The sequence below is a fragment of the Mauremys reevesii genome, linkage group 5, assembly GCF_016161935.1.
Source record: "Mauremys reevesii isolate NIE-2019 linkage group 5, ASM1616193v1, whole genome shotgun sequence".
NCBI lineage: Eukaryota > Metazoa > Chordata > Testudines > Geoemydidae > Mauremys > Mauremys reevesii.
This window is the reverse complement of record NC_052627.1, coordinates 65,081,864-65,106,393: the sequence shown is the minus strand read 5'-3', so window position 1 is coordinate 65,106,393 and position 24,530 is coordinate 65,081,864. Positions and strand designations below refer to the sequence as shown.

The 24,530-nt window shown below is 42.0% G+C and overlaps 1 protein-coding gene across 4 annotated transcripts in view; it reads left to right on the top strand.

The window, feature by feature from the left end:
• FSTL5 (follistatin like 5) overlaps nt 1-24,530 on the top strand; it is an 879,952-nt gene that overhangs the window by 293,433 nt on the left and 561,989 nt on the right. For 3 of the 4 annotated variants that reach the window (XM_039541914.1, XM_039541911.1, XM_039541916.1), the window contains exons 1-2: nt 104-116; nt 730-855. The exons of the other annotated variant lie outside the window; for it this stretch is intronic. In XM_039541914.1, the coding sequence (XP_039397848.1) occupies nt 809-855 (47 nt within the window). In that variant the 5' untranslated portion in view covers nt 104-116; nt 730-808. Of the gene's footprint in view, nt 1-103; nt 117-729; nt 856-24,530 lie in introns of those variants that run through there. 4 annotated transcript variants of the gene reach the window in all.

Below are 24,530 nucleotides of genomic sequence, written 5' to 3'. Positions count from 1 at the left end.
AGTCAAGCTAGGGAATTAGCTAGGTGAGTGGTATCAACACAGGAAGTTGAGTGCAAAGGGGGTTAGAGGAGAATTCTGTAGGTGTTGTCTGGGAGTAGAGTGTCAAAGACTAGCAGGTTAGAGAGGAATCGTAGGAGGGAAAGCCTGTGGATCCTCTCTTGAATACAGAAGTCTGGCTAGGCACACAGAGAAGCCATGGGAACAGAGTAGTAAGATTAGCTGGGAAGCAGGGAGTGGAGTTCTAGGGAGAGATCCCTGAGTTGCATTCAAACAGGGAATAGACCCCAGGGAAAGCTGAGTGGTATGTGAGATGAAGCTCAAGAAAGATGGAAATGGGTTTGTTTGTATTTTATAGATTGGGAGTTTGTTTAGGGGATTTCAGGGAAGTATCCTGGCCCTGTTAGAAGGTTAAGGCTAGAGAAGTTGTGAGCAAGGCAGCCTGAGCAAGGCTGGGTAGGAAGAAATCCAGAAATACTGCAGCTAGGAGTTATGCAAAGCAGATCTTGGCTGCTGATTATGGGGTCCCTAGGCTGAAACCTGGTATAGTAGAAGGGCCTGGGTTCCCCTACCAGCTACTGGGGGAGTTGGTATGGAGCCCCTGCACAATGTAGAGAGAGAAAGGACATTCAAAGCCCTGGACTAAGAAAGGGCTTGGGCTATGGGGCTCAGACTTGGGGGGTGCAGATCTTCTTTTTGTCAGAACATTGGACTGTTCTGTTACTCTGGAAGGGATGGACAAAATCGTGACCTGGCTGAGTCACAGGAAGATGAGGGAACCTAGAGGGTGCCAGATGGGGAGAGAACTGCTATGCTCAGCCACAAGGAGGGTCCAGTGGTGAGGCCACTCTTTTACTGGTATGTAGTACATCTATCTAGCTGTATTGAATCACTTTTAAGATGCTAGTTATTTTTGATATTGTAACCAGTCACTGCACTGTGTCTTTGTTTGTTCTTTTGTTTTCCTCTTGAGCTGATAGTAATTCAATGTTTTTATATGTTTTTACTTCTCAAAATAATTCTAAAATTATATATAGTAAATGCATGAGGCATGCTACAGCTACTATCCATAATCGTTTCCTGTCTCTTGGCAATACTTGCAAAGATGAAGTAAGTGTGAATAGCCTAATCTTTATGTCTCTTTGAAAGGACAAATCTGCCCAACATTGTAAATTGTCAAATGTCCATTATGATTACATATAGTTACATCTCACTGTAATTTTTTTTAAATAAAATCTCATTATTTGTAGTCACCTAAGTGGAATCTACATGTTTATAATCAGAATAATTTGACCATCACCTGTGTCAAGAACATCTTGTTATTTTACACTGTTCTTCAATGTGCTAGCCACTCTCTTTCCTAAGAGGCTGTGTTAAAGGTTTTGGGGACAGAACCTTTACTCAAGTACTTGAACAGTGTCAAACTGTAGACATCTCAATTGACTTTTTCATTTTATTATGGTCTACCTTATGAATGTTGGACAACATTTTTCTTGCCAAGGGAGTACCTGCATGCAGTTTGTTAGCTTATTTTATTTTGAATTGATGAAAGCAGACACTGACAGAATTAGAATTTGCAAACTATAGCAAAGAAATTAATGTATATCAGAATTCAATTATCTTCATGTTATATTAGTTTATATTTACAATGTTTGTCTTCAAAACTTCTGAAAATTACCCTTCTGATCTCCATTCATCCTACTTGTTTGTTTATCCATCTATTTTATTTAGAGATTATGGATAGGGGAAAAAAGAATGAAAATGATCTTGGTTTAAATTAATCCTAATTACTTGGATGACATTAGATATTTTTAATGTAATTACGATCTTGGTTATTTCTTTGTGAATATATTGAAGTCAAATTACTAGTTAGAATTAGAATAGGAAACACAGCCCAAGCAAGGCTATGAAAGGCCTGGAATCAGGGCCGGCTCCAGACCCCAGTGTGCCAAGCGCAGCATTGGGGCGGCATTTTGCCAGCAGGGCGGCTCCCACGGACCTTCCGCAGTCATGACCGTAGCCGCGGGACCAGCGGACCCTCCACAGGCACGTCTGCAAGAGGTCCCCGGGAGCCGCGGGACCGGCGTGCTTGGGGCGGCCAAATTCCTAGAGTCGCCCCTGCCTGGAATGTAGCGGAACTGGTGTGGTTCCACTATCCAGAGAGGTTGACAGAATGTGGTGCTTCTACAGGGCCACAACTTCAAGTGTTCTGGTGTGCACTTCTTCAGGAGCTCCCTGTCTCTCTCAGAGAGAGGAGCATGTTCTGAGGTTGGACAGGTAGATTCATAACTACACATAGGACATATCTGTACTTGCACCCATACCTGAGTACTGGAACTTGGAATGCTCCTGAGTGCTTCCCATATCCATGCCGAAGAGCTCACATGTGCAGTGGTGGGTATGAGCGTAATACTATGTAGACGCAAACACCTGTGTCCACACTGCCGCTGTAGGTATGTGACACTGGTGCTACCATTTCAGGGGTGGTATCTCAGGGTTCTGTGTACCACAGGGAGACACTCTAGGAACTGCTTTGCTGTGTGTTGTGATACTGTCCCCCACCTTCACACACTTGCTGATGGCAGTTCCTGATCATGTTGTTCCTCCCTGGTATTCCTTGCAAAACTGGGTGGAAGACATGGAATACTTGTTCCATCTGATTCTGCTCCTGCTCCTTATTGTGTGACAAATGGCTATGCAGTGGAGTAGATGCTTGGTGAGATGATGGATGTAAGTTGGGTATCTTCTGACACATTAACCTTCTAGGTCAGCTCTCTTCAATGACAATTCATTCAGTTCACATTATATGCACACATGAATGCCAATATTGCCATTTTGCTGACTGTTGCTTCTTGGTGCTGTTAGAACCAGCATGTTGTGGTGGGATCATGTTTTGGAAACCTGGGATGGCCAGTAGTGGCTTCAGACCTTCAGAATGAGGAAACAGACCTTCATGGCACTGTGTGGATAGCTTTACCAAGCCTCCAATGCCAGAAAACCTGAATCAAACATAGATTGCTAATGCCCTGTGGAAGCTGGCTACACCAGACAGCTATAGATCTGTTGCAAACAGCTTTTCAACCACAAAGTGATCTGTTGGGGTCATGGTGTGCTGGTCTGTGGCAGTTAATGCTGTGGTTTAACCACAGGTGCTTGCTATAAGAAAAGTTCCAAAAATAGCAGCTGGATTTCAGAGGATGGGGTTTCCAAACTGTACAGTGACATTTTGAGATTTTGAAAATGACACTTCATTTCCAAACTTTGCTTTTAAAAAAATAAATAAATAAAACATCCAACAATTAGTAAACAACAAATTTTCAGATCAAACAAAACACTTCATTTGATTCCAGATGACTTTTTTGTTTGTTTGTTTTTGGTGAGAAACTTGAACTCCAGTTTTGGTTCAAACTGATTGATGTGTGTGTGTTCAGAACACAAATTTGCACCACTCTAGAAAGGAATGGGCTAGACGCAAATATAAAATTCCACTGAGCTGGATTGGTGGGACATTGGATATAAGGGATTTTTAAACCAGGTCAGATGGAATATTCAAATGTCCCACTGATTGGATACAAACAAATTAAAGGACATACATTCCTGGAATTCTTTGCCATTTTGGTGGCAGTGACTGTTTGAGGACAAACATTTACAAATAAGTGTGTAATTCTAGAGGGGCAACTTGGTGATGGTACATGTATTCAATAGCCAGTCCTCTAGATCTCTCAGGATGATGAAGGCATTTGTCCTGCAGTAGTTAACATACAACATGTGTGTTACTGCTAAATGTATACCTAGGATCATTAATGATTACAGTTGCACAGATTTTGAGACTTGGTGCCAGGAGTCAATAAGGTGCCCAAATAGATGCTGATGGCCCTATGGAACCATGGCTCATGACTGCTCTTGGACTAGTGCAGCGATCAGGAGTGAAGAGATCAATAGAAATATCTAGGATTATGATGAAGGTTTAAGGAATTTAATGCAGTTTCAGATGAGGATGGGTCTGCCTATCTCTGAAGAGCAGGTATTTCGGTATCTGGTGTCATTGCACCATATGCTAGTTTCAACCACCATCCCTGGTCACTTATCAGGCATCACATTTTATAGTAGAATAAAAGTTATCCAGATCATTTTTGGTGGGATTTTAGATTGGAGACTGTTAATCTCTAGCAAAAGGCCCTGAGGAAGATCCCCAACAACCCATGACTATTAAGATTCTTAAGGATCTGGTGCAAGTTCTTGGCCAGATATGCCAGTGTGACCAGCAGGTACCTCTTTCAAGGCCACATTCCTGGTGGCTTTATTTGGGGTCAGGGAAGGGAGCATTTAGGGCTGGTGAACTGATGCTTGGGTTAGCAAGGGATACTTCAGGCAGGTCTATGAGATTAAGGGATTTACACAGGGTGAATGATTGGTCCTCTTGAGCCTGTGGATGAAAAAACAGTTTGGTGAGTGCAAGGTGAGTCCCTAGAGCTACAAGAGGGTGGTAAGGCAGATTTCCCAGGCAGGTCATTAAGGATTTATATAGTAGTGAGGCTGGTTGGAGATGGACCTCTTTCTTCATGGTGATGAGTCCCATCACAGAAACTTGGATTGTGGCAGTTTTAAAAGAGGGGCTTACTGACTCCAATGGTGTGAGTGACTTTGCTATTGATCCAATTTCATGACTGACCAAACAGGTAAGCTGGCATGTGGATCTGCAGACAGTGTTGTCCACTGGGCACACAGGCAGGCAGCCAGTTGCCCCAAGGGTTTGGAGCTGGGCCTCAATGGTGAGACCACCCTGAGTTGGCCTGGAAGGAGGAGTTTGTTGTGAGACCAGCTGATGTCTCTTTCACTCTATGGCAGTTGCTGCCACTCTATTGTTTGCTTGAATGAAATCAATTAGGGATTTTGTGACTGAGTTTGATTTTAATCATAGGGCAAAGAGACCTTGGGCAGATACATGACTTTCCAAGAGGGGGATCAGGAGGAGTAGAACCCAGATCTGGATGACTGATGTTTCCAGGCAACCACCTAGTAGCTACTGTAGAGCCAAGATCAATGTACCAGAAGCCCTGGCAGACCAAGTACTGCAGGAAATGCTGCCTCTGGTCCAGGTACACTATTTAAGCATGTAGAGAGTTTCAGGAAGCTGTGTGTGGTACTTGGCCTGCTACTACAACAGACTCTCTACACAGTTCTTCAGCTCTTACCTTTGATTCCTGATCCCTGAGTCCAGCTATATGACTAGATTCCTGGATCATGACATTGGTTTAGAGCTTTGGTTTGGCTCCAAGTTTCTGTCTCTGATCCATGTCTCCCTACTCCTGCTCTGACCACTAGTCCTTACTCCTGGTCCTACCATTAGCTCAGACTGCCCACGTCCCAGTTGTGCCAGGTGACTTTAAACTGACCTAAAATGCTGTAGTAAAGGGTGTGGGAGGGAGCTACTAAGTTTCCTTGATTTGAGCAGGCCAAATTCCTGAGTTGGGAGGTAGCTAAATCTTCACAGAAACAGGGATACTTGCTAATTACCCGAGTTAGGGGTATACTTCAATTAGGGAAGGAAATGTTAGCCAACATCTGCTCCCCATCAGGAACCTGGCAGGGAGCCTTCTGCGGGGGGGAGGCAGACAAGCTCACTGCTGTCTCCTTCTTGCGGCCGGTGTCCAGTGCATGTACTTCTTCCATAGGACATCTGGTTCCCTGATAAACTAGCATTGGATATAGACTTGTGGGATGCTTTCTCCTGAGGATGGTGAGGTTGGGGTATCTAATGTCTACTACAGCAAGGAGACTGCCCCTCCCCCCTTTACCCTCATATGGGTGGAGCATGTGGGGAGGGCTGTGAGGGCTGATGACAGCCCTTCCACATAAGTGGAAGCAATGATGACCTGCACTGTAGAAGTCACTGCCAGATAATTTATTAAATTTGCAGCCTAATTAACTATATCCTTATCTCATTATTCTCTCTGTTTGGGACAGTAATACTTGAAATGGCATAGTAGAGGCAACTGAACATTGTCTATGGCTTATCAGGGGAAGGAAGAAAAGGTCTTAATCACAGAAGAAGTTAGTGCTAGCTAAAAGGCTTAGGAGAACAGTACATGTTTTATCCTAATAATATTTAGAGGAAAAGTAGAAACATTGAGTGGTGGTTACTCTAAAACTGACTTAAAGTTCCAAAAATAATAAATGACTAGGAACAACTAAGATAGACACACCTATTGATATAGGGAATTGGATTGCTTGAACATATTCTAACAATGACACACTTGCAATTAACTTTGAAAGCTCATTGAGAACTGTAGAGATACAGGCAGACTGCAGAAAAACAAGTGTGTCTGAAACTTCTAAAATAAGATACAAGGGTGATTGTGGCAATTAATGCTCTGTATGTAAAGCTTTTTTCATTTGGTATTTAAATTATGAAACACATCAACAGACCTAAAAAACCTCTGAATCTAAGATAATGGAGCCATGAGCAATACGTTTATATAGAGCAAGTCTTGGAAGACAAGTCGATTAGCTTTGATTTTTGTTTAAAAAAAATGAAGTTCTATTCATACAATAACACAGCAAGTGTAATACTTTAGGATAATGTTTGAGTGTCTTGAAGTCTTATTTGCAAAATTAATTCCAACTGGTTTGGATATGATCATCATGTAGGCTGAAATATTATAAAAAGGATAGTGATTACCACTGGGTGAACTGTATTAGATGCCTGAAGTAGACACCCAGACTTTTACATCTGGGCCACTATTTTTATAAATATTTATTTAGTTAAAAGTAACTTGAACCATTAACGTTTTGCTCTGCTATATATTAAAATAGTTGGTAAATGTTCCATTTGTTGGCTAAGATCTTGAATTTTAGTTTTTTTTAATTAATAGCTGTTACACCCTGGAAAACAGGGGTTTGTACTAAAAATAAAACTGATTATCTTACTGACATAATTACATTTTTTGTAGTAAAGCAAGGGAATAGCTTGCTGACTTTCTTTTCAGAAGATACCATAGGATTATTTCTAACATCATATATTTGTTTTAAATTAAATACATGAGCAAATTATACAATAGCCTGCTGAGACTTAAATTGGTGTGAGAATAAGAAGACCAGAAATTTGTCACTGACTAGGTGGTATGCAATGAAATAAATAGGAGAACTGTGTGGCCTTGCATTTGAGTTTGTTTCAAGGAAAGAGTGTAAATCTTCATGTTGTTTAAACCATAGCTAGAATATTAATCTTTTTCAGAATGGGAAAGTGTTTACTACACTGGATTAGAAACCTAAGGAGAAAATACAGTAAAATAAATTGCCATTAGGCATGTGCACAAATAGATAAACTAAAGAAAACTGGTAACAAATTTACCGAGTGATAATTAACTCAGTAATTTTGAAATGTCATCTTATATAATATAGATGCAAAAGATTGAGATGACCTCATAGGTATTTCTCTTTACCAGCAGAGTTCTCCGTTCTTATCCCATACAAATGTTACCCAAGCTACTTTGTACATCTAAGGAATAATCAGCTTACTTAACTACTTCATCAGTTGTTCCACTGTTTCCATTAATTTGTGTTCTATCTTTTTATGATGGATATATACATTAATGACTCGTTAAGTGTGAAAGTTAATTGTGCCTCAAACTTCCACACCCACCTCTTTTATATGGAAGAATTTTTAAAGATGTGAATTAGCAGATACTAGATTATACACAAGAAGGCGGCTGCTTGCTGAGCATCCACTTATGGCCAGGGGTTGCCGTGCAGGTCACTTAAGAATTCCACATAGTCTCTCTTGGTGCTAATAGCACCTCTACCCAGGGCTAGCTTAATAACAGAAAAGGTTCATGGTCCATGACCATAACACAAGTTTGTACTCAGCCCTGGTTCTTCTGACACCCAGAGCTCTTCCTCTAGCCTAGTCTGCTCAGCCCTCTGGCCCTAACTTCCTTCTCCTGTCACCCATGCTTTCTGTAGCTTCCTGCTGCTTTTGATGAGGAGTCCCTTGATCCAACTCAGGTGTATCTCTTTAGTAATCAGGGTTGGCTAGCCTCAGCCCTTGGTGAACAGGGAGCAAACCACCCAGTTACACAGCCCCACTGTGAATTGGGAAGGACCTGTGCCCGTTAACTCTAATGGTCATTGGGCCAAGTAACTAAATGAAGGTTTGATCCTGCTCACATTGAAGAGGAGAAGCAGGCCTGAACTGACCAATGCAATAACCCTGCATAATGCCACATAAGTAGCATTTTCCCCATGTATTGTGACAATTCAGTTTTAATGAATATCTTGTGATATTTCATAATTTTCAAAGGTGCTGAGCATCTACAGCTCCCATTAATTTCACTTGGATTTCCACTTGCTTACCGCTCCTGAAAATCAAACCATTTCTTATGAGAGCCCAAACCATGTTTAGGTATATCTTTGTGGCCAGTCTAAAGATTTCAAGTCGTTTGGAGGCTTAGACTTATTTTTTTCTTTTTAAAGTGAGATGTGAAGGGGGGTGTGAGCACGGGAGAGATGTCATTGTAGGCAGCTCGAAACCTGGGCCCAACTGGCCTTTCTGCCACAACTCAATGTCTCCCCCTCTTCAGTCTATGGTTGCCTTTATGCCTTTTCTCTTTGATCCACTTTCTCCAGTTCTTTGCTGCGTTCTTGTTTCCTTTGCACGCACAGCCCCTCTGCTCCATTCATGAGGCACAGTTTAGTTGTGACAAAAGCACTCCACTCTGCCAAATACCTCTTTTATATGCAAGAAGCAGCGAGGAACTTTGAACAGTTGGGGTTTTGTTTAGGTATTCTTTAAGATCTTTTACTATTGTGTGCACTCAAGTACCAGTAAAACAGAACAAAATTTGGAGGCTTTTTTTGACTTAGTTTAAGTTGTTTGCTTGCTTTAAAAAATGATTTTTCTACATAAAGGGATAAATTGTGGAAGTTTTATTTTTATAGATTTCTTTTTGTATCAACAGCTCCAGAAGATCATAAGTTTTACAGCAGGGACTATAACCATCATCCAACAGCATTTGGAAGGACTAGCTAGAGAGGTAGCTCTTTTTTGTTTTTGTTTTTTTTTTTGTCATCCCCCTCCCCTCACTTCTATAGAATTGGATAGATTGGTTTAAAAATTATAAAGAAATGTTATAACATTCTAAAGTACCCATTAAGGTTTTCAGTTTTTTTAGCAGTGGGCTTAGTTCACTAGACCGTGATACTTTTGCAGTAAAAATTAAAATTAACCAATTTTTTTAAAAAACATTTCTTTAAACAAATTATTCAGGTAGCCATTTTGTATTCTGAGGATCAGTTGTAATTTATATGGGAGGTGTAAGAATGTCAGGCAATTAAGCAGACAAATTGATGTACAGCTCTGTAACATGACACCTACTGCAGCTGAATCATTATTTACCCAGTGTGCTAAATCCAGTCCTGGTCTCATTGAAGTCAGTGGCAAAACTGTCACTTATTTTAATAGGACCAGGATTTAGCCCTCAGGGTTTACAATTCATTTGAATCAGTCTCATGACAAAAATTGTAGTGAGCACAGAGTCGTATAAAATCCATTCTGTTTATCCAAGACTGGGTAATGGAAATGCTAACAAGTTAACTCTTTTCATTTCTTAAATCTGTGGTGAGCATTTCCCCTATTTTCAGTTGATATGAATCTTTAGTCATAGTTCCCCATAACTTGTATATAATACTATTAAACAGTGGCAGTAATGAAAAGAAGATGACAAGTAATACATAAAAGGTACATAAGGTAAAGCAAAGTGCTCCTAAGAACATTTGAATATATACTCTTGATCAGAGTTGGATGCCTACAACGCAGGCTGCACTGTAGCTTGTGTGTGGGCTGTACTGCTAATGCAAAGAGGCTCTAAAGTTGATGTATCTGGCCTCAGCAGAATTATCCTAGTATTCAGGGTTTGTTTGGTGGCATAGAACTGATGTATTATTGCCTCCTGTGCTGGTCCCCTCCCTGTGGCTTGTGTAGGAAACATGGCTAGGGAAATAGGGCATGGCCCTACACCCCACTGATCCTTGGCTGCCTCTATAGTGCTCTGGTACTGTTGGCAGCTGGCACAAGGTGGAGTAGCCTTCAGGCTGCTCTGTAATATGCCAGTGGATCAGCCAGGATGAGGAGAGCTCAAAGCTGGCTTAAGACCTTGGGGATTGGCCCTGCTTTGAGCAAGAGGTTGGGCTGGATGATCTCCTGAGGTCTCTTCCAATCCTGATATTCTGTGCAATACCCCTTCCTGAATTTCACTCAGGCCTCCACAGCCACAAATCTAGTCCAAACTATTTTCTACATTCTAAAATTATAAAGTTAATTTAACGCTGTAGTGAGAGGCAAGGTGTTAAATTCAGTCCCAGTACTGTCAGTTTGCCCCCAATATGTTTAAAAAAGTGGTCAAGGCAGTTTCATGTCTTTAGGAATTGGGATCTAGAACTTACTGATGAAATGTTAACTTCCACATTCATGGAAGATAATATTGACATGCAATATCACATGGTCACCAAATAAAAAAAACATGCCTTTTCAAATTAGTGACTATTTAATCAGAACAACAAAAACAAATTATCAAAAGATAAAGGAATCAGATGAATGCAGTGAGTAGATGCTTACATCTTCATGTGCAGTTTTTTTATGCTGAAACTATTTTATATGCCTTACTTCAGTAACAGTACAGTCTCGTGAGTAGAGTGCATGGATGCAGTAGTGTCAGGTGGTCAAGATTTGCACAAGAGTCCTCCAGTTCTTGATGGTCATCCTTAGCTTGTCCTTGATAGCTAGTGGGTCAGGAGAAAGAGATGAAGGAACTTGAACTTGTGTTTTGTTGGCCAGTTATTACTTTCTTCAAGCAGAAGTCTTCTTGCTCTAGGATTTCAAGTCCTTTTTCAACATTCTGATCCATGCTGCTGCCATCATCTGTTTTTGCAATTCATTTTGTATGCAATATTGCCAAACCCCACACATTAAACAATCATGTCAGGCCCCACAAAACATAAGATTGGCTTAAAAACTGTGATATTTTTAAAAAATACACATTGTTGTTTGTCATCTGGGTTTTGAATGTTAATAGACAGCACAAAATGTAAGGCTGGAAGGGACCGCTTCCTGTGATCTAATTCATTACCCTGTGCTGAGGCAGGATTAGCTATACCTAGACCATCTCTAACAGGTGCTTGTCTAACCTATTTTTAAAAACATCCAAGGATAGGATTCTACAATCTCCCTGAGTAACGTATTCCAATATTAACTATACATATATAGTTTTTCCTGTTATCCAACCTAAATGTCCTTTGCTAAAAACTAAGCTGACTTCCTGTCCTATCCCTGCTGGTCATGGAGAACAACTGATCATTGTCCTCTTTATAACAATCTTTTACATATTTGAAGACTTGTGTTCCCTCTCAGCCATCTCTAAACTAAACATGCCAACTCCTTTCAACCTTTTCTCAACAGGTCCTGTTTTCTAAATCTCATCATTTTTGTTGCTCTCCTCTGGACTCTCTCCACTTTATTCAGATCTTTCTTGTAGTATGGTGCCCCAGTCTGGATACCATACTTCAGCTGAGGCATCACCAGTGTTAAGTAGAATGGGACATTTAGCTCCTGTGTCTTATGACACCCCTGATAATGTATCCCAGAATGACATTTGCCTTTTTTCACAACAGCATTTTGCTGTTGGCTCATAGTAAATTTGACTCATTATAATCCCCCGGGTCCTTTTCAGCAGTACTACTGCCTAGTCATTTATTCTTCTTTTTGTCTCTGTGCATTTGACTCTGCCCCCCACCCCCTTTCTAATGAAGGACTGAGGGTTTGTCTACACTGCAATGTAAGCCTGGGCTCAGACTTAGCCTTGAGTCCACCCTGTACCGTGCATCTACATAGCTCTCTCAGGCTTGATCCTAGGATCCTTTGAGGCTGGACTGTTTAATCCCAAGTCAAGCGGAGAACCAGGCCCTATTGCTTTATGGTGTAGACGGAGCTTCTCCCCCACCACTTGGGTCCTGGGAGTCGCTAGAAGTATCCCACAATCCTATAGGTCAAATTTCTTTGTCCTCTCTCTAGCCCAAGAATCTCCAGTCAACAACAGGGAAACAGAAGAACCCTCCTTCCCTTCCCCTGCCGCCACCGTGGTGCAGTGCAGCAGTTTAGTGAGTCAGTATATAACCCTTCCATTGTCTTCTAATTAGCAAACTGCAAATGCACCATCAGAGAGCCTTCTGTGTTTTCAGTGGAGAATGAACAGAGGTAGTCTTTTGCGAAGTGTGGTGCTTCATAGTCATGGGAGCACAGACAGACTATAGTAAATATCTAGTTTGATGCCAGCAAAACAGTGGACTTTAAGACTACCATGAATGACCATGCATACCAGCAAATAGCTAAGAAGTTGACAGCTTTGTAAGCTGGCAGTACCGGTGGCCAGTGCAGGAAGCAGCTCAAGACTGAGTACAGGAAAACTAGGGATCAGAACTGCCTCTCTATCAACTTGCAGACATCATACCCATTTTGGGATGAATTGGCCCACGTGTTGGGCACTGCACCAAGCACAGAGCCAATGGTGGTGCATGATGTCATCGTTGGCCAGGATGGCACCCTGCAGGTCCTAGAATCCAGCATGATGATTGATGGGAGCCAGCAACAAGTGCTGAGTGAAGACAGTGAATGGGTTAATGTATTTTTTTTCTAATCCATGTTTATAAATCTTTTTTTTATCAAGTAAGTCTTTTGCTATCACTGCATCATGTCATACACTATTTAAAATAAAGGTCAACAGATGATCAGGGACAACTTTGAGGAATATTGTAGCATACACTATTCTTCAATCAGTTGTCTACATCAATCCATATTTCAATCACTTCCTTACACCAATCCATACTATGAATCAGCCCCGCCCCATTTTATTAGTGGCCATGTCATTCATAAGTGTATTGCAGAGCACTGTAACCCCCACAATCAATTAACCCCATTCCCTCTGCCATAAACATTGATAAGGTGTACTATTCTCCCTCTTCCATGAGGCCACACCCATCCTTAATGTAGGAGCACAAAACAGTCCTGACTGCTGTTGCCTGAGTGCATCGAAATGTGGTATGTGCACTTTCTAGCTAAGCATACTGATCTAGTGTTCAGTTAGGTCCATTCAGTTAGAAATAGCTCACCTCTGGCTTCACAAAGAAAGTGATGAAGCCAGCAAGCTACAGTAATGTAGACACAATTGATGACACTGGCATACAAATGGGTCAATAGACATCTCCAATATGATTTCAGTCTGCCAAAAGCACATTGAACAGCCATTCTACAGCTGCTGAGAGTGTAATTAATCCATCTTTTGCAAGGCAGATTGAAATAATATTGGAGATGTCCATGAGGGCCGAGATTCTCTCCAGAATAATGGTGGAGACAGTATTCCCAACTCATGATCTCCAAATGTTCCAACCCAACGTGACTGTAGACTTCCAAACAATGAATAACGCTGGCATGATAAACTTTTCCACTGCAGCCCACTCTGACATTGCTAAATTGACCTCTGTGATCCACAAGGGCCTAGATAACAATGGAGTATGTATGTACAGTTTATGTATTCAGTGCTCCTTGAGGAGGGCAAACTGTGGGCACATGAGTCCCATCAATGGCCCCAGCACAGTTTAGAAATCCTGTTCCCTCAAAACCAGTAATTACTACAGGGATATCTTTTATGCCCTCCACCTTGGGGTAAAACCCATGCCTGATTGCCTCAAACTTCTGCCACCACTTTACCCACAATCAGCTTTCCAATAACAGACTGGTTGGCAATGCCCCTGTAGCAGTCTGAGGTATCCAGCTTCCAGATAGTTATGGCAACCCACTTCTGGACTCGGATGGCTGCTCTCATGTATGTGTCTTTACACTGGAGGATCGGGGCAAACTGCTCACAAAGCTCCAACAATGTAGCTTTTTTTTTCAAGCCAAAGTTATGGACTCATCCCAGGTCCGCATGACCATGTGGTTTCCAGCAGTCTGCATGTATCGGCCTGCTCCAGAAGTGCTGGTCTATGCAGGGGCCATCAGTAGCTATAGCAAGTGTCATGAGTAACATCCGCCAGTTTGTCTGCCATGTCTGTGTTGTTTTCCTGCCAAAATGTGACATGCTGGGGGATGGAACCGCTGCCTGTTTCCTGACATTAGCGTGAAAGTGCAAGCAAGAGAAGTTCTTCAAATATGCTTTCTCCATGTTGCTGGCTCCAGTATCTGGGAGCACACAACTTCCTGTAATGTGCAGCATGGACAGTCAAATTTTCCCACAGTGCACCAGTAAAAGGGTTAGAGCAGTCATATTTTGCAAGAACGCTAGGAAGTCTGGTATATGGTTGATATGACTTGGGTCTGAATGCTGCAGTGTGGACGCCAGGGCTGCAGGGTCAAGCCTGGGTTAGAAAATTTTTGATGTAGGGTTAACAATCAGTGTAGACACTCTTTTCTAACCCAGGATTAGCTGACTTGAGTGCCACTAACCCCAGTCTTGTATTGCAGTGTAGACATACCCTAAGGGTTTTTCTAACCCTTAGAGTATGTCTACACTACAATTAAACACCTGTGGCTGGCCCATGTCTTGAATTTGCAGGGTTCGGACTACAGGGCTGTTTAATAGTGATGTAGACGTTCACACTTAATCTGGATACTGGGTTCTGGGAGATTGTGGGGTATGTGTGGGGGGGAATCTCAAGCTCAATTAAACAGTCCCTGAGTCTGTTGACATGGGCCAACTGTGGGTTTTTATCTGCAGTGTAGACATACCCTTAAAGTTCAGTTTCAAGCTTCTCTTCCCTCTCTTCATGAGGGCCGAGGTTCTCATGTAATATTATTCTAGGAGCTGGAACTTTAAGAAAAATAAATTGCAAGACTTTTGACAATCATAAGTCAGCAACACTGCACATGGGGGGGGGGAGGAGGAATCCCTTTCTTTTTTTTCTTACTGTATTTGGAATTGAATATGAGACTTGAACTCATTTCTAATTTCCCATGTACACTGGTAAAATTAGCTATGTAAGAATAAAGCTGTGGTTGTTCTGACCATACTGACAATTGAATTGTTGCAATTGGAAGGAAAGGCAAGTGTCCCTCATGGTAAAAAGACAGGGCTCTTTTTACAACATATTTTGTGGTGTTCGGCAAGTGGTGCTGTTACACATACTCTTTCAAGTTTCTTTTTCCTAGCATGCCAACAAATATTCACTCTTGGGAATAAATTCTTGTATTGTTGTTCACTTAGTTATGCAAAAGGTTTTAGGAGAGGGAGTTGTGGTCTTTGATTAGCCAATTCTTGAGGTAGAACATGGTATCTGATTACTGTTAGGTTTCTGAGGGACCAACTGTAGGGGCAGTGGTAAAAAGGGGATAACTTTTACAGACTGCTGGACATAGTCATCAAGAACAGTGGAGTATATCTAATGTACAGAAAACTATATCTGTGAGGCCTAATGTCACCATATGCAGTTTCTGTAAGTTCTTACCTAAACTAAGCATTTCTAGGAGAATCTAAGAGAATAAAGGTGCAATTTTTTTTGTCTTAAGAGTTTACTTTTTATGTTCACCTGCCACCGCAACTAATCTAAAATTTATATTTTGACCTTTATTCAGTAAGGCCTGCTCTTTCAAACTTGGGTGGCTACAATCAGATACCTAAAAAAGTGGCCTGCCTTTTCAGAAGTGCTGATCACCTGTATGTCCACTGAATGCAATGGAAGTTGTAAGTGCTCAGCATCTCTGAAAATCAAGCCATTTCTTTAGTTTCCTAAATTTCGATTTAAGATTTAGGTGCATAACTTGGGTCTCCAATTAGGAAATCTTTGCATCAATAATACAGCTAATATAGACAATCTTTCTGCCTTGATTTCAGTTTTTTTTATAATGTAGTACATTGTAAATGTGGCCCTCTGACGTTAATCCCATTGCAAGTTCATAAACTGACTGACTAAAAGTCAAATCATATGACCTGTGTATAATTGGGTGTGATTTTTATATTCTGCACTTAATTACTGTGCTGCAAGTCAGGCATTAAGGAATAAATAATGTTGTGAAATGAGTAGTTTTTTCTTGTGACAGTCAGGGTATGACTTTTTCACCTCTAATTAGAGAAAGGAAAGGTTGTTAAGTTTGCCTTTTTCTGTTTATTTCTCAGTATCTATCACAAATTTATTTTAGTTTGTCATCTTTGGAGTTGAAGGCTTCCTTACTTCTGTAACAGTTTTAGTAAGAGACTAAGAACTATTCATAAATGTCATTCTTAAATTAATAAAAATTTCCAAACAAAAACAACCCATAAAATTAAGTTAAGATTTAATGTTCATTTCAATGGAATGCTTGTAACATCCCCACAAAAAAACCCAAAACATTTTACTTAAAAATATTCTCTCTCTGGTTAAACAAAATAACTAAAACATTTGAAATTCTGTAAATGCACAGATTGGAAAGTAAACATAAATATATTCCTTGTGAATGGAGAACTCTGACTTTTGGTCAATTCTGATCTGCTGCTCCATCTTTTGGAAGCCCCAGAAGCTCCCCAACTTGGTAACAGCCCCGTGAGCTGGAGTTCTCGGGACTTTTTGGCTCCCTGTTGTGAATCCAGGAGCCAAACTACTGCTTGAGCTGGAGGACCCAGGACCTTCAGGCTCCTGTCTCCGTGCCGGGAGCCTGGAAACCTGACATGGTGAGGCTGCTGCAGAACCCCAGCTGGAGCCTGGGCTCAGAATTCTAGGCTCCCCATCGCACATCAGGGAGCCTAGCTGCCCCAAGAGTCCTGGCTTCAGGGGCTGGCAGGCTCCCTACCTTGGAGATGTGGACCCTGGAACAGGGGCTTCTGTGAAGGTTTCCAAGGGAGACCCTGACTGTGTTTCACTGAAAGTTTTGGTGATTATTACACTATCAGTTAAACATGACACTTTCTTTGGGTATTTTCTGACTAAACTAAATTTCATTGCAAAACTTCCAACCAGCTCTACAGCTGGTGTACCTGACTGGATAAGAACAGCTGGGGACCATGACCTATAAGCTACATGCTCCTCAATGCCCAAAAAGTTCACTGTTGGTAACTATAACTGCTACCATGTTTGACAAACTCACTACACATAACTCTGTTATAATATTTATCTAAAGTATATCTTGTAAGGTGACTATAAAAACTGGTCACATGCTGTTCATTAACATTCTTGCATTATGTATGGTTAGCATGTAAAGTGTTATATAGGTGTTCTAGAAGTATGTTTGTTTAGATAAAGGTAATAATTGGAAATATGCCAATCTCCTAGAACTGGAAGGGACCTTGAAAGGTCATTGAGTCCACCCCCCTGCCTTCACTAGCAGGACCAATTTTTGCCCCAGATCCCTAAGTGGCCCCCTCAAGGATTGAACTCTCAACCCTGGGTTTAGCAGGCCAATGCTCAAACCACTGAGCTATCCCTCCCCCCAAAGCAATCTAAGTAGAGCTGATAAACAGGTTTTGTCTTAGGGTAGGTCTACACTCAAAATGTAAACTATATGAGGTCAACTTACAGCCACCTCAGTAATTATTGCAGTGGTCCATGTCCACACTACCCTTCTTGGGTCGATGGTGTGCGTCCTCACCAGGAGCTCTCTCACCAACCTAAGAGGGGCAGTGTGGGGAGCTGACAGCCTGGTGTCTCAGTCCCCTTGGCTCCCTGTTTCCTGCCAGGAGCTAAGGGGAAGCTGCCTGGGGCTTTTTGCCTCCCTGGTCCCTGCCAGTAGCCGGACAGCCTTGTGAATTTCACAACCCCAGTGTGAAGCTGTGAAATTGCCAAGACAGCCAAGATTCCAATTGTGAGGAATGAGTTAAAATTCAGCCAGCAGAAAAGACAGAAACTGCTGAGAAGCAAGGACATAGTTTTTATCAATGCATGATAAGCTGAAATAAGTTATCAGTAAGAAGGAACAAAGCTCGTGCCCATGAAAAGGGACAGTTTAGCAAGGAAAGCAGGATCGGACCCAGACAAGCAAGCAGGAATATTTCAGTAGCACAAACGGCACTGACAATTGATAACCTTATATGGTTAATGCCCTCCCAGTAACTTAGTTCTTAGAACAGAATGAACCCTCCCTTCACAGCCCACTGGATATCTGTAAGCACTCATTCCTACTCTTCCCCCCCCCGGCCCCGCCACCGCCACCGCCACACACACACACACACCGCCTCCTTCCCCCGCAAGGTAGTCATAGATGTTTGAAGTAATTAGGATGACCTCTATGTATGTACTGTTCTTATTTTTATCTTTGTTCAGGGTTCTTTCTCGATTTGGAACAATGTCTGTCTCTGTATGTACAGATAAATGCAAATGAATTGATAAGAGAATGTATATAACTGGCTATGGTGGCACCATATTTTTGAAGCTGCTTGTCAGTCTTCCCAGTACTGTAAATAACCCCCCTTCAGTATTGTCTGTGCTTGCCTGATTCTTAGGGAAAAGAGTCTTTTCCCCAACACCATTCAGGAGCAGAGATGTGGGGGGGAGCCTCCCTTCCCCATTCCCTGCTGGCAGCAGGGTTCAGCCACCAGGGCTTCTCATCCCCGGGGAGTGGGGTCCAGCCACCCGGGCTTCTTGTCACTGGTCCTAGCTGAAAGCAGGGTCCAGCCATCCAGCTTTCCAGAGGAGTGGGGCACCTGAATTCTAGGGCTTCCCACTGGAGTCATGAAATTGACAAGATAGCTAACGGCCAATGTAAGTAACCCAATGTCTACACAGACACTGCATTGCCCTGACTATATCGATATGAGCCCTACGCCTCTTGTGCAAGTGGAGTTATTATGTTGGTGTAGTAGGGCGTTTAGGCTATGTCTACACTACTGCAGTAAGTTGACCTATGCAACGCAACTCCAGCCACGTACCATAGGTCGAGTTACCACGGGGTCTGTACCACGGGAGATCAGTGGGAGAAAATCTCCTGTTGATTTACCTTGCTCTTCTCATAGAGGGCAGAGTACAGGGGTCAACTGGAGAGTGATCTGCAGTCAATTTGGCAGGTCTTTACCTGCTAAATCAACTGCCGGTGGATCGATATCAGAGCATTGATCCTGGCTGTAGGGTAGAGCTGCCCTTACGGTAGCAGGACAATGCTGTAGTGTAGACACTGACCTAATTAGGTTGATGTAAACATAGGCGCTGACTTCCCCTCTTTCCGTCCCTGCACCGCCCTCACCCCACCCCCATTCCACCCTCTTCCCTCAAGTCCCCGTCCCTGCCCTGCCTCTTCTCCCTCTCCTCCTAAGCGCCGCCAAACAGCTGTTAGGTGGCAAGGAGGCCGAAGTGCTGGGAGAGAGGGACAGGAACAGGGATGCAGCGCACTCAGGGCAGTGGGGGGAGAAGGAGGCAAGGAGGAGGGAGCTTGGCTGCCGGTGAATGCGGAGCACCCACTAATTTGTCCCTTTGGGTGCTCCAGCCCCAGAGCACTGATGGATTTGGCACCTATGGACATAAACTGCCTTACATTGACCTAACTGGGTTGTATAGACCATGCCCTAGACAACGGAATGTGTATTTTCCAGTCCACTGGGGTCAAGCTTTGTAAGCCAGAGACAATGGATAATATTTGGAGCTGTGGTAAACTGATTGATCAAGCTAACAGGTGAAGGAGGAAACAGCATAATGATTACAAGCAAAACACAATGAAAGTGCATTTGCATTTAAGGTAAAGAGAATGATCAAACTAGCAGGAAGAGGGTGACAGCTTGCTGGAAAGCAAACAGCATGACCAGAGTCTGAACCTGAGGGGGTCATCCTGGTTCTGGGGACAAAACCAATGAGTTTTATGAAATAAAGAGAGAAGCAATTTTCATATCCATTGTTTAGGAGACACAGGGGTCAGTACTTTCTGATTCTGTGAATAGTGGTCTCTCCTCCAGCCCCTCAGGAAGGAGATGATGATAGTTTCATTTGTCAAAGATTGTAGCTTGCTAAAGTTAAGTTTTAGTGAGTAAAACGCATGTTTTTGTTTTGTAACATACCTGTTTCTTCTCTCTTGCTTAATATCACTTAAATCTATGGTCTTTGTTAATAAACTTGTACTTAGCTCTGAGATAGGTTATAGTGAAACTGAGGTAAAGAGTTTGTCCTCAGTTGAGGACAAACAGATTGTATGTACTGTCTCTTTGGATGCAGTGGACTAAATAATTTCTGAGAGTGTCCAGTGACAGGGAACTTGGGTTCATTGGATGTTACATGCAAGTCAAGGCTGAGATTGACAGCCTTACCAGTAAACTCCTCCAGATTCTATCTGACTGGTAGATCAGGGAGCTGATGCAACTTAAGTTCTGGCAAAGTGCTCTGTTGCTGAGGCAGAGGCCAGTGCTGGCTTATGGTTCTGATTGCCCTGAGAAAGCATGTCAACAACCTCTACTTTCTGTGGAGATGAAGAAGGAAAAGCAATGGACTCCTCCACTGGTGGGTTTCTTACATCCTTTGGTGTATGAGGAAGAAAACTTTGCCAATTGCTCCACGTCCCCTACACAGATTCCAGGGATAACAGAATGGCCCTTGTAGATCCATGTCTCCATTTGCATTCCATAGGGCTGGTCTATTCTATTGCTTAATTTGTTGTAACTTATGTTGCTCAGGGGTGTGAAAAAGACACCCCTCTGTGCGATACAAGTTACATCAACCTAAGAGCTCTCAACATAGGTGCTATGTCAGGGGGAGATGCTCTCCCTCAGACATAGCTTCCCCCTTTTGTGGAGGAGGAGTACATCTGCTGATGGGAGAGCACTCTCCTATTGGCATATCGTGTCTTCACCAGATGAACTACAGCAGTGTAGCTGCGCCAATGTAATGCGGTACTGTAGGCTTGCCCATAGTGTGGGATATGGAATGGAATTAGGAGAAGAGAGCAGGGTGTGAAGAAGAGTGAGTAGGACAAAAGGAAAAGGAACATCAGTGTTTGGAAGAACTGTTAGTCTATAAGGTGCCACAGGATTCTTTGCTGCTTCCTTAGATGAAGGAAGATGTCAAGAAAAATTAATTAGAGAATCAAGAGGGAGCAATAGAAAGGAAGTGGGGGAAAGTGAATTAGTGAAAGGAAGAGGAAGAACAGAACGTGAGACATAATGGGCCTGACTGATCTCTATTACATCAGTTATGCACTAGGGTAACTCTAAGGAAAGGTCAGAAGCAAGCCTATATAGACAAAATGTTGTCTCTGTTGCCACACTGTTACACTGAACTATTTGTTTGGTTTGCACAGAACAGTGTAAAACAAGGTTTGAGAGATCTGACTGTGAAAGGGAGAGCCACACAGGAGGTCAATGTTCTGTTATATAGGGGAGATTTTGTATTTTATTTTGCATCAGTTTGCTGGCCCTTGGACCAGGGGCAGCTCTTGCTATTTTGCCGCCTCAAGCACGGCAGGCAGGCTGCCTTCGGCGGCTTGCCTGCAGGAGGTCCCCAGTCCCGCGGATTCGGTGGCACGTCTGCGGGAGGTCCGCCGAAGCCATGGGACCAGCGGACCCTCCGCAGGCATGCCACTGAAGGCAACTTGCCTGCCACCCTCGCAGCGACCGGCAGAGCGCCCCCCCGTGGCTTGCCACCCTAGGCACGCGCTTGGTGTGCTGGTGCCTGGAGCCACCCCTGCCTCGGACTGCTTTAACGTGTTTTAATGTGTCTGGTGGAAGTATGAGAGTGAGCTCGAGGCATGGTGCCTTTGGCTGCTTTGTTTTGACTCCATCAGATGATCTGTCCAAGCATGAGTGTAGGAAATCTCCTCCACCAGTGTGTGATTTAAGCAAACAACTTCCCTACCATTTTTCAGCTTTATTTCAACATGGCTGTTCTGTTCATTCCTAAAATCCTTGATTGGGGGGAAGGGAGAGAGGAAATTCCACAAGCTGTTGATCGCAGAAAAATAGCATCTTCTGTTTAGCATTTTCCTTTTCTTGAATGCAAATCCTGGGAGCATCTAAGCCAAAATAAAAAGTAGTGCTTTTTTTCAGGTATCCATTTAGAACCATTTTTATCTTTATTCAATACTGCTTGAAGCCCAGGGGGAAGAGAGGGGAAACTAATCCACATATCACTGTGGAGACTATAAGCACAAATAAAAGAAACAAAAAAAAGTCAAAATGAAAGGTCCTGGGGGACTCAGAATCCATTATGGCAAGTGAAAACATGGGCTCTGAACCAATATACTTTGGTTTGTTGAGTAAACTGAGTCAAACAAAGAAAGCGCTGAAAGTGCCAGTATGAACATTTGTTAGCAGCAATGAGAGCTTAAGTGATCAACAATGTAAAATATTCAAAAAGAGTGAAAGGAAACAATAAAGGAGCAAAACCCCATTCAGCACAGGTACTGTATGCAGGCTACTTCAAGTATAATCATGTTTGGAAGGAATAAACAGGAAAGCCAGTATGAAATGTCACTTTAAGCCCCTAAATTAAGTCTAATTATATGGGACAACCATCTTCTTTGTGACACACAAGACAAGGGAGGAAAAAGAGTGGTATTTTTTTTCCATCAATAAAAACAAATATATTTTCAGTCAGAATTATCCTTTATTATAGTAAGAGGGAGAGCAGGGGGAAGAAAGGTCAGTCCCATTCAATTACATCACATGAAGGCAGACAACTAAATAGTGACACATTTTTATAAATGCTTGTATGCAAATGCTCTAAGTCTAAATACTAAGATGGGTGAACTTGAGTGCCTAGATTTCAATGAAGATATTGATATCTTATGCATCACAGATACTCGGTAGAATTCTGACACTCAATAGAACACTCTAATACCAGGCTACAAAATATATTGGAATGACCGACTGAGTCTTGCTGGTGAGGAAGTGGCACTTTGTGAAAGAAAGTATAGACTCACATATAGTAAAAATCTTAAATAAATCAAACTGTACCACAGAATCTCTATGGATAGAAATTCCATGCCTGAATAGCGAGTATAGTAGTAGGAATATACTGCTGATGACCTGACCTGGATGGTGATAGTGATTCTGAAATGCTCAGGGAGGTTAGAGAGGCTATAAAAATAGAAAACTCTAATAATGGGGGATTTCAACTATCCTCATTTACTGAGTAAGTCACCTCAAGATGGGATGCTGAGAGAGAGTTTCTAGTCACCATTAATTATTGCTTCTTGGAGCAGTTAATTATGGAACCCACAAAGGGGAGAGGCTATTCTTGATTTAGTTAAAAGTGGAGCACAAGATCTGGTCCAAGAGCTGAATATGGCTGAACCATGCTGTAGTAGCAACCATAATTAAATTTAAACATCCTTTTTCTGCCCCTCCCCCCCGGGGTGGGGAAGATACCAAAAACGCCCACCTCGGTAGCATTTAACTTCAGAAAGGGGAACTACACAAAAATGAGGAGCTTCATAAATGGAAATTAAAAAGAAACAGTCACAAGAGTGAAATACCTGCAAGTTGCATAGAATTTTTTAAAAAAACACCATAATAGAGGCTCAAATTAAATATACTTCTAAATTAAAAAAAGAATAGTAAGAGGATAAAAATGGCTAAACAGAGTAAAATATGTGGTTTGAGGCAAGAAGTAATCCTTTTAAAAATTGGAAATCACAGTCTACTGAGGAAAATAGAAGCATAAGCTCTGGCAAGTCAAGAGTAAAAGTATAATTAGGCAGGCCAAAAAAGAATTTGAAGAGCAACTACATTTTTTGCTGTTTGAGTCTTTTGCTAAAAACATCAAAACCAGTGCGGGCACTGGATGATTAAGGCCACAATCAGTGGGGCCACTGGACAATTGAGGTACTAAAGAAACACTCAAGGAAGACCAGGCCATTGCAGAGAAGCTAAACAAAGTCTTTGCCTTCATCTTCACTGCAGAGGATGTGAGCAGGGAACCTCAGACCTGAACAATTATTTTTTAGGTGACAAATCTGAAGAACTGTCCCAAAATGAGATGTCAGTAGAGGAGGTTTTGGAACAAATTGATAAATTGAACAGTAATAAACCACCAGGACCAGATGGTAGTCATCCAAGAGTTCCAAAGGAACTCAGATATGAAATTGCAGATCTACTAATTGTCATATGTAACTTATTTAGGCCAGATGACTGGAGGATAGCTAATATGACACCAATTTTTCAAAAAGGCTCCAGAGGTGATCATGGCAATTACATGCCAGTAAGCCTGACATTACCGGGCAAACTGGTTGAAACAATAGCAAAGAACAGAATTCAGACTGTTAGTACATGTTATTACTACCTAGCTTTAGTTCTTTTTTTTCTGTGTATTTGATTAATTTATTATTAGTATTCTTTAGAATCTTTATCTTCAACAAAGAAAACGTCTGAAGTCTAAGGCCCAGAACACTAGTTTTGACCAATAAGTAACCCTATTAAGGTATTTATTCATTATACTGTACTTAATAACTCTAGGGCACCTTCATGTCCATAAAACTCCAGATATTCTTGGAAACCATCTCCTTAGCATATATTTAAAATGCTAACATAAGCATATATAGACTTTGGACAGTAAAGAGAGATTATTGTTATAGCAGATATTTTCAGGTGAGGGGGGAATCAAAT